The sequence below is a fragment of the Hippoglossus stenolepis genome, chromosome 15 (genome assembly GCF_022539355.2).
Source record: "Hippoglossus stenolepis isolate QCI-W04-F060 chromosome 15, HSTE1.2, whole genome shotgun sequence".
Classification (NCBI taxonomy): domain Eukaryota; kingdom Metazoa; phylum Chordata; class Actinopteri; order Pleuronectiformes; family Pleuronectidae; genus Hippoglossus; species Hippoglossus stenolepis.
This window is the reverse complement of record NC_061497.1, coordinates 12,616,889-12,627,397: the sequence shown is the minus strand read 5'-3', so window position 1 is coordinate 12,627,397 and position 10,509 is coordinate 12,616,889. Positions and strand designations below refer to the sequence as shown.

Below are 10,509 nucleotides of genomic sequence, written 5' to 3'. Positions count from 1 at the left end.
GACTACTAATGCACCTTTTTGCAAGGACAGCTCAGACTTAGTGACGGCAGTACAACTGTTAACTTGTTAACTTCTCTGTGGCTCATCTGCCCTGTCTCCCTGATGCAGGTGTCTCTCGTTGTAATAAACCTACAGACAGAGATGATTTAGCAGGGCACTAACGTTGTGGGACACGGTGGCCACCTTTTTACTGTCAATACCTGCTGCCTACATTACCAATACTGCAACTCAAACCGTTCTGCTAGCCTCAAGCAGAGGTGAGAACGCAGCTCTCTTCTTTCCAAATCTGCACCCCTAGATTTTTTTCATTTTCAAACCTTTTGTCCTCGGACCCAACCAATGAGGACTCAAGTAAAAAAAAGGGCTCACCAAGAGGTGAGAAATTCCACTTTAGGATGAATAAAAGGAGAAACTAGATGTTCCATCCATCCATTACCTATATAACTTATCTGTTGAGGATTGCAGGGAGCTGGAGCCAATCCCAGCAGGCATTGTGTAGGGTAGACCCTGCACAGGTCGCCAGTCCATCACAGGGCCAACATACAGAGACAAACCACCAGCCACACCTACAGGCAATTTAGAGTCACAAGTTAACTTAAAGGTTCAGTGTGTAAGATTTAGGTGAAAAGGATCTATTTGCAGAAACTGAACATAAAATAATCCTCGTGATATTTTCACTAGTGTGTTATCACCTAAACTGTAGGAAGTGTTGTTTTCTTTACCCTAGAATTAGCCGTTTATATTTAAATACTTTATATTTACATCAGGAGCGGGTCCTCTCTGTGGAGGCCGCCATGTTTTTTACAGAACTCCAAACTGGACAAACTAAAAACCACAGGTTCTCTTTCATGTTTGGAAGGGGAAGGTGAGGTGAGGGGTTTTCAGCTGCAAGATGCAACTTCACCACTAGATGTCACTAAATCTTACACACTGGACCTTTAAGGTGCATGTCTCTGGACTGTAGGAGAAAGCCGGAGTACCTGGAGTAAACCCATGCAGACACATGAGACCATGCAAACTCCTTATAGAAAGGCCTTGTTTGGCAGGTTCGAATACAGAACCTTTCTTGCTGTGAAGGAACATTGCCACTGCACCACTGGGACCCCTGAAACTACACTTTAAGAAATTAAATATTATTTACTATTAGCTAAAATAATTGTACGAGCTATAGATATGATATTATTATTGATCTTCTCTTGTAAATATCTGCAAAATGTTAAACTATTCCTTCCCACGAACAACACAAACACAGACTCTGTCATATTATTGCACTTACATAGACTGTATGAATGGTACAGACAGGGTCAGTGTGCTGGCAGCTGCTCTGACAATCCTGCTGATGCTGGTTGCTGTATCTCCTTCTTTATCACAGCACAACTGGCTGATGGTCACAGTTGAGACCACAGCGAATTAATATATTCATTCTTACAGTCGGCCGCTGAATGTCCAGCTGGGCTCTCGACAGAAGGTACATGGTGTGATTAAAAGTCTGAATTCATAAGATGGTGCGCAGGCATCGCTCAAGATACAGCCATGAAAGGTACCTTTCCAATCAATGTCGAGCAACCGGGCAAGATAACATGCAATTAGGCCGTATTGACGGGCCGCTAATCGCTGTCAGTGTTTGTACCACCGACGGCGTGCGTAAGGTTAATTTTGATAGAAAATGAGCAGCAGCCAGGAGCACTTCAAAGAATTATAACTGGAGGGCATATTGCTCGTATGAAGTAAGAGTGAGGAGGAGGTGTGGGAACAAGATATGGCAAAAACCTATCTACCAAACACCTTTCCACCGGCCAGTCAGCTGGCTCCAGTCAGGAGGGAACACGACTCAATCTTTATCTTGAATGCCAGCAGCTAAATTACTATACAGCTCAAAGAGAATGTGTGTGTGTGTATGTGTGTGTCTGTGTGTGTGCGTGGGTGTGTGTGTTTGAGCATGTGGTCCTGCGCAGTAAAGTGTACAGATGGATGACTCATCCACCAATCATGTGACTCATCAATCACTGCAGTTACTGTTTCCCACCCTCTTTCTGAGTTTTTTTTCCCCCTTTCTTTTGCTATTCTTCCCTCTTTTCAGTCCCACTCTCGTGTTCATTTTGATTATCTGGGAATATAATATACTCAGTCTAAAGCTGTTTTTCTACATTCATCCCTGTATTGATGTAACAGTGACAAACGTGAGTCGTGTTGTCACAGAGCTGCAGCTGATTGTCTTCCTCTTTTGTGCATTTTGATTTGTTCCTCAAGAATCCAGTGTTCTTGTTATAGTTGCGAGTAAAAACATAGCACTCTCCAAAAAGCCATTAAAAAACTGAACTTTAATAAAATAATTGCTTTTATTTTTTATCATATAGCAAAACTAGTAATCATCATGCTGTTATTTACACATTGCACGGGCATATTTATTTCACACTGTACATCTTACAATGCTAAAGGTGACATCAACAACAACACTCTCCTTTTACAAGACAGATGGCTTCACTGCGGACACAGTGGCCCTCTTCCTTTGAGATTTCTTTTTTTATGTTCACAGTTTATTCAGAGAAAACAACCATCTTGGATTCTCCACACTGTTTTATTTTTCTCCTTTTTTTTGTTCTTTTTTTTGTGTTCATTTTTAAAGATGCAAGTAGAAAGACGTGCATTTAACGTTTTTTTTTTTAAGCACAATCCCTGACATCCCGGCCTGAAGCTCCTCAATGAATTTCTCCTGAAAATGAACAAAATTCTTGTAGCCTCTTGTTGGAGATCTGTTTAAAAAAGGCTGCAAACACATAGTGTCGTTTCAAGTTTTTTTTTCTTCTTGAAAAGAAAAGGAAAATGAGATCACGGATATGATACAAGAGTAAAAGTGTTAACTGTGGATGAGCAATCAGAGAACATATATATATATATATATATATATATATAAATATATATATATATATATATATATATATATATGAAGGACTCCTCAATGGTTGAAGAGTGCTGTGTGGTGATTGTGGATCTGCCATAAATACGTTGACACAATAACTTCTGGATCCCAAAATGGTTGAAAACCCTTAGTCCACCAGGTTGGAAGTGTTTAGTGTTTAAGTTTGTGCTTTTGGAGTCCACAGGGTTTCCACATTGGGTCAGGCAGTGATGATAAAATTATGCATTATGATATTTCCCTTGTAGAACCATGGTGCTTGAAAGGCAAAAATCTGAATCTTCACTTTGACAAACTGAAATGTGTGTATCTGGCACCTTTGCAAATTGCAGCTGTTTAAAGTGGATCCAATCGAGAATAAGAAAGGCAACTACACTACTGGTCAAACGCCTTAGAACACCTCCAATTCTGAAACTTTACTTAGTGTAATGTTTAAGAATAGAACGAATAAAAGTCACGGAATCTTTAATCCTGAATTTAATCAATTTTTTTACCCATGCAGCAGCGTTCTGTGAGGATCTATCTTGAATAGAAATCAAACATTTTTCAGAAAGTTTGTTCCAACACTGCTGCACAAGCTCTCACAGATATGTTCCCAGTTCTGTCCAGTTCATCACAAACCAGCCTAATGGGGTTCAAGTCTGGAGACTGTGCTGGTCGTCCATCATGTGGAGACCCAGTCTAGTTTTTCCTCCATTATCCTGCTGTAGGATGAACCCCTGACCAATGAGTCCATCTTCCTTTCGTTACTTGTCTTTTTTCTCACTGTTCTGATTGAAACCTATACAGTTCTACTTCCTGCAGTCCACCATTACCCTGGGACCATTGGCACAGGCATTCTTCTGTTAAAATGTACTCTTTTTTGTTTCAAGTAGTTTGTTTTTTTGGTGTTCTTAAATTTTTTGTGGGCCTCGGACATTTTTTCACTGGGTGTGTTGTCAAACTTTTGACCAGTAGTGTACACACACCACATACAACACAAATAAACTGTCATATATTGTCAACAGTGTTTAGTTTTTTTATATTTGTGTAGATAAGAAGTCATTGAACTACTTTAGTTTGACATAAAGAGAATATAAAACAAAAAAAATACAAAATGATGTTGTAAACATGGTTCTCTTACAATGGGCACAGCAGCTTGTGAATGTGTCAGAAATGTGACTGTATGTAGGCATGTTGGTGTGTGTGTGCACGTTTGTGTGTGTGTGTATATGTGTGTGTGTGGGTGCGTCATCAGGCTCAAAACACATATCTCATCTCAGTCTTTTTTTTCACCTCTCTTTCTTTTAGCTTTTCTCAAGCTACTGTATATCTATCCCACCTGTCTGTCCCTCTGATCTGACAAATGTCCAAAAAGTCTCTCAATACATTCTGCGCTTCATGTAGATCCTCTCAATAAAGTTCTCCAGTTCCTCCTCACTGTCCAGCTGAGGCACCAGCCCGTCTTCCTCATAGTCATCTCCTGGTGTGATCTGTGGATAGTAGTACGGGGGACGCCTGCCTCTCCTTGGCGTGGTAAGTGGTTTGGGGGGAGGTAAGGGTTGGTAGGTCCGTGGGTGAGGAAGGATATAGTTAGAGATATAAGGGGTGAGAGGCAGGCGTGGTGGTGGCTGCTGCTGCCTCCAGCCCTGTCCACGGTTCTTGCCCCCGGCCCTGTGCCTGCGCCTTGGGGCCTGGAGGTCAAGTTCCTGGGGGCCGAAGGGCTGGTCTCTGGAGGGGGAGGGCTTGCCATAATATTGTGCTTTGGGGTATGGGAAATAAACAGGGTAGTAGGCTCGATATGGCTTCTGGTAGTATGGATAGGAAGGGAAGGCTAAAAACTGTTTCTGGGGTTTGTACCAATAATCAAGCTGCTTCTGAGGCTTATACCAATATTCCTGTTTGTATGACTTGACTTTGTCCTTGTGCCATTTCTTGTTGGACTTGTTGTACTTATAGGGGTTCTTCTTGGGGTTTTTTGAGGCTGTGTAGTGGTAGATAGGTGGAGCTGCCAGAGGAGGAGGTACCAGAGGCCTGAAGCGAGGGGCGACCGGGTTGCTGTTGATTGGCTGCTGTTGCAGCTCTTTTCTTTTCTTCTTTTTCTCCTCCACGTCACTAATAATCTCAATCACGTCATCAGCGGGCAGGTGCAGCTTGCTGCTGATCTCAATTAGCCTGTCAATCATTTGCTGGTCTAGGTCGTCTTCATCTGGGAGGACCTCCTCGGAGCGCTTGTCCTCAGCTGTGTTTCCCACAGCCCCGAAGCTGCTTTTCTCACGGGGCTTCATGTAGGACTGCTGCTTCCTTCCCATGTACTGCAGCAGCATGTCAGAGGCGATGTCTGCCAGCCTCTGCTCCTCTTCTCTGGCTCGCTCCGCCTCTTCCTGCTGCCGGAGCACCTCCTGCTTCTCTGCACGTGCTCTCGCCTCCTCCTCCATGTGGGAGAGGCTCTCCTCTTCTTCCTCAACCTCCTCCTCCAGCTCCTCTCCCTCATCCTCAAAGTCGTCCATGAAGTTGCCCCCCTTGGTGGGTCGGTTGCGGGACTGGTTCTCCTGCCAGTGCTGCTTCTTTCCGGCTCGTGCCAGCTGAGTGTTATATGCCTTGTAGCCCTTCAGTGGAGGCAGGATCTCGTTATCTTGGAGACCCAAGTCAATATTTTGGAAGTAGCCTCTTATTTTGCGCTGCAGAGAGGATTCATCTCCTTGTGACGTGGAACTCCGTCTGGCTTTGACTAAGAGACTTTCTAAATCCTTTCCTTCCTCCTGCCCCTCATTTTCATCTTTCCTTTCCTCCTCACTTTCACTATCAGGTCTCACATCCTCCACAGACCACCCTGCATCCTCCTCTGACCTTGTGTTTTCATCCTCCTCCTCCCCCCTTTCCTGTAAGTCATCACCCTGAGCAGCTGTCAAATGGCCCACAATTAGCTGTTCAATAGCCTTATCAGCCCTTCGCCCCTCTCTCTCCTCCTCCACCCCCCTGTCTCCCACTGTCTGTCCTCCTCTCCTTATCTCACCACCCTCCAACCCTTCGATGGAGGCCAGCTCCTGACTCTGATCCTCTCCCCAGTCTCTGCTCGCCTGGATTCCACTCTCCCCCGGGTGGTCCAGGGCCTCCAGAAGAACGGCGAGCACCTGCACAGGGTCCATCACCTTATCTGACTGTCTATCATGACCCGGTCCCTGGTCCAGGGACCCGTTGTCAAGGCTGTAGAGACTCTGGGTTGGGGGCGAGAGAAAGGGGGCGAGGCTGTCCTCTTTGTGGTCTGTCCGGGTGCGCCCCTCCACCCCTCCCTCGCCTCCCTCACCCCGCACAGGGGCGGTGCCAGCCAGCTGTGGAGTGACAATGAGCAGGACCAATAGGATGAGGTGGGCTGTGGAAGGGGCGTGATGACAGGTCATGACCATGCAGAACTGGCAGGAGGGAGGTTAAGCACCTGAAGAAGAAGAAGAAGAAGAAGAAGAAGAAGAAGAAGAAGAAGAAGAAGAAGAAGGCAGAGGGGGAAAGACAAAAGACATGAGAAATGATTCGTACATCATTCGTTCTAGTTTTTTCTGAAATAATTATAATCTGGATTTTTAATTATGATATGAGCCAATCTGGATCATTGAAATATACAGTTTTTTGTGAGAAGGCCAATCTAAAATACAAAATGATGATTCATAAATACTGCACTTACATTAAAACACACAAAATGAAATATCCCTTAGATGACCAGTCTCTAATTTACAAACAATATATTTTCACCTCGAGGCAACCGAACAAAAGCACTTAACACTGTGAGCAATTTAAATGAACGCACGTTTGAGGACAATGCGCGCACCCAAAGGCAATCTAATGAGCCGTGCCAAATGCAACAAAGAAAGTTGCGCGCTTCCACTTGTCCTCTTACATTACAGATATTTTTATTCTAAACGTCTTTTGTTGAAAATCTAATTCTAGTGTTGTAGTATTTGTTTCAATGTCATTTTTTGCCATTGCTGTGTAGCCCCGGAGCGTCTGGAAGCAGACATGGACGTATACGATTTGACCACAAAACCCAGCCGTGATTGTTTAGGTATTTACTGCATGAATTCCCCGTGTCTGTCAGGGGGGAGGTAATCATTTGCATGCAGAAAATTGCGCTCCGATCCTGAACATGAGCCATTTTTCCTGTCTGTAGTCGTGCGTCAACCCAGTCATTATCTCCCCAGCCTGCATTTGAATTGATTGAGGAGAAATACTCTGCTGTTCTGCTTTTGTCTTGTCATGAGATTTGACAAAAAAAAACTCAAATAGTCAAGAAATGCACGTTAATGAATTGAATTTTCAGTCTAATTCTCTGGTATATCAACAAAAAAAAAAGCCTCACCTCTTTCTCCAAGTCAACCCAACCAAAACGCGCGCTCCTGCCATTTTAAACGTCTCTTTCTTAAACAGACAAAAAGGGAAACACAAACTGGTCCGAGGTTTGTGTCTGTGTCAGCTGGGATTTGTGTGGTATTCCAAGCATCAGAGCGATGTCAACGGGATACTGGAATAAATAGAGACGGCGCGCACGGGGAAGTCATGCGTAAAACCGGTGGCTGCGGTTGAGTTATTTAACCCTGCGGTCCCTGAGTGGTCCATCCAAATTGTAAATGAGCTGGATGTTAGATTTCTGGGGGGGATGAAGCCGCTTTTTTTTGTGCAGAAGGGACCGAGGAGCAGTCAGTGAGGAACGCGTCTTTGTGTCCTTGTGTGCTGGGAGCATGTTTTCCCCTCGGTGGCAGTGGTGGAATGCAGACGAGCGCAAATTTGGGCATCACCGGGAGCAGCGCAATATATCCCATTTTTACAAACCGGAGCAGGAAGGTGGGAAACGAACAAATCCTCTTAATAAGATAACCAACCTGCAGTTCATGACTGAGACTCTAATTTAATTACAAATGAATAGCTGGAAATTGATTCTTCGGATCCTAATGTGGCTTAAAAAGAGATTTTTGTCTTACATTCAGGTCTAAAAAATATCTGGAGCTTCTGAACAGCAGCTGCACACAGAAATATTTATTAAATATAATTGTCTACGCTTTGTAGTGGCTTTATTCGTCACCCCATCAAAATAAGCAGGAAATCACGGATTTTTGAACACATATTAATTATTTCAGTACAAGCCTTAATACATTTATTTTAAAACACTTGATTTGTTCATGAATTTTTTAATTTTTTAATTTTTGGAAAAACACATAAGAAATAAAAGATTGGATATTTAAACGAGACTATTTCTTATTATCTAAAGTTTAAAAATGTATTTCGTTTCACCTGATGATAAAAAGTCACATAGAAACAGTCCTGGTTCACATCACTACCTTATAATCAGACCCCCATCAGCTGCAGGAGTATGATCAATTATCATGATAAAGTTAAGATTTAATAAAAAAATTAATAAAAACAATCTTCCACACTCCACAAACCTAAACCAAGCCTCACTCCACCTTTTAATCAAAAATATGTATCAACTACATAAAAAGACACAAAGTAAAAACATGTCAGCATCAATCTTATCAGGAACATTTGATGAATAATATGAGAAAAAGAGATCTCGTCCCACTTACCTGGGGTCCCACTTTGGGGGTGGGGAAGTGGTGAAACTCACAGCGCGGGTAAAGCCAAGATTATTTTTCATGAATAGCGGATCACCTGAGAGAATGTCTTGTCTTTTTCTTTTCTCCACCTCTCTCTCTCTCTCTCTCTCTTTTTCACTGTCTGTCTCTCTGTCTCTCTCTCTGTCTCTTCAGCTTGTGACCAACATGAAGAAGAAGAAGAAGAAGAAGAAAAAAGAAAACACACACACACACGCACACACACTGGCGCTTCTTTATTTCAGCTGTGTGCTGTGTTTGTATGTGGCAGCAGCAGCGGCAGCAGCACTGGCGCTAATGTGCAATTGAGTGAATGTTTTCAGCACCACGGCCAGCGCAACTTTATTGTATATACCCTCACCGGACCACGTGATCATCCCCCCCCACCCCCACCCCCCCAGCTGCAGGCACTGCTGACGTCACTTCCATTGATAAGAATGTTGGTGTGGTGGAGATGGCACCGTGAGTCTAGGCTGGCCCCAGCTGATGAATGAACGGAAACGGCATGAATGAAATAGTACTTTTCCCTCAATGAAAAGAGAAAATTGTAGAGATAGAGCTGGTACGCCGCCATTTTCCTCCTCCCTGTATTAAAGGTTAGCATGCTGGTGCTTCTTCACCGCCCCCAACCCCTGTTGCTTCCTTCCTTTGCTCAGATTCAGGAGCACGAAAAAATACAGAGTGACCCTCCTCTCGCAGGGTATCAATTAGGATCATTTGGTGACGTGTTCCCTGAGAATCAGTGACTGGCATGTGCGGACAGAAAAGTGGCGTTTCACTCTGGAGGCCGTTTTTTTTTACCGCAGCAGTCGTTGTCACAGGCTTTTGTCCGTGGTGCCCCCCCTCCCCCGGCCCTCTGTGCTGGCTTCATGGCTCACGGGCCACGGGAGCGGCCGTGCTCTGCTGATCAATGTTTGCTCAATTTCCAGGGATTGCACAATTTTCCACTAGCCGTCTCGCATCACTTCTGGCTGCCCTCCATCTGTCAGCACCACATTGTGCTCTTAACGCGGCCTCTCATCGCTAATCATCGTGTCATCACAGAGACACAATACAACAGTGTATAATAGGGCCGCAAAACACATGCTCGAGCAGTGTGTGATGATTTAATGCAGGGCTTACGATGAATCCCTGGAATGATAAAGTGGGTAAGACTTTATGTGATTAGTTAATCAACCCACAGTTGCTTTGTGCAATAATTCATATGCTGCCATATTCGCTGGAGTGCAGTGACGTGCAGATAAGAACCTTGCATTAGACAGAGATCACTATTCTCATGAAGATTTGACCCTGGTCTTTCTTTAATGCCGCATTTCCGAGCTACAGTATAGAGGATGAGAGGTATTTTATTGATACCTTTTGTTGTTGTTGAAGTGAGTGTTGAAAGCAGTAAAGTACCAGTTAATAAATAAGGGGAGAGTTTGCATTGCAGTGAAGCGAGAAAGAAGAACTGGATGTTAATGTCGTGTCAGGAATCTGAGCGTGACTTTGTCAACGTTACTCAGGGTGTTGAGGTGTTGGGTCCTGTTGCAGCATGTAGGAGATTACCTATGGTCACCAGTTTGATTAAAGTAAGTTTATTCCAGCTATGGTGTCTGTCTCTCTCCGGCTTGTGAAGACTGATGCACAGTGAACACAGGCAAACAGATGACAGACAGGTACATCAGCGAGTCATGATCAGTTGTTTTTTTTATTTCAGTCCTGTGACGGCCACAGACACCAGTTTATTTGCTCCCTTTTTTTCAGACGACTTTATTTATTGATGGCTATCAGGACGAGAAGAGGATTACAGCAAATAGGATAAAAAGTGTTTCAGATACAAATCACCAACCCTACCTTTAATGTTGTGTCAGGAATCTGACAGTGACTTGGGTCAGGAGATTACATGTGGTTACCAGTTTAATTCATTCCAGCTATGGAGGCATATGTACTGAATTAAGTAACTGTGAGTCAACATCCATTGATTGATGATTATTAAATATCAACTAATCAAATAAACCCTTAGTGACATGA

General features: G+C 43.7%; 1 protein-coding gene across 2 annotated transcripts; it reads right to left on the bottom strand.

Annotated features, from left to right (window-relative positions):
• Window positions 1-2,320: 2,320 nt before the first annotated feature.
• On the bottom strand, window positions 2,321-8,805 carry si:dkey-175g6.2 (protein Ycf2). Of its 2 annotated transcripts, none has more exons than XM_035178830.2 (2): window positions 8,470-8,805; window positions 2,321-6,332 (listed from the first exon to the last, which is right to left on the bottom strand). In XM_035178830.2, exon 2 carries the CDS (start codon window positions 6,301-6,303, stop codon window positions 4,279-4,281), a length of 2,025 nt encoding a protein of 674 aa, XP_035034721.1. In that variant the 5' UTR covers window positions 6,304-6,332; window positions 8,470-8,805; the 3' UTR covers window positions 2,321-4,278. The 2 variants fall into 2 exon arrangements, with proteins under 2 accessions (XP_035034721.1, XP_035034722.1); XM_035178831.2 differs by lacking the exon at window positions 8,470-8,805 and adding an exon at window positions 7,248-7,634.
• Between the last annotated feature and the right edge of the window lie 1,704 nt (window positions 8,806-10,509).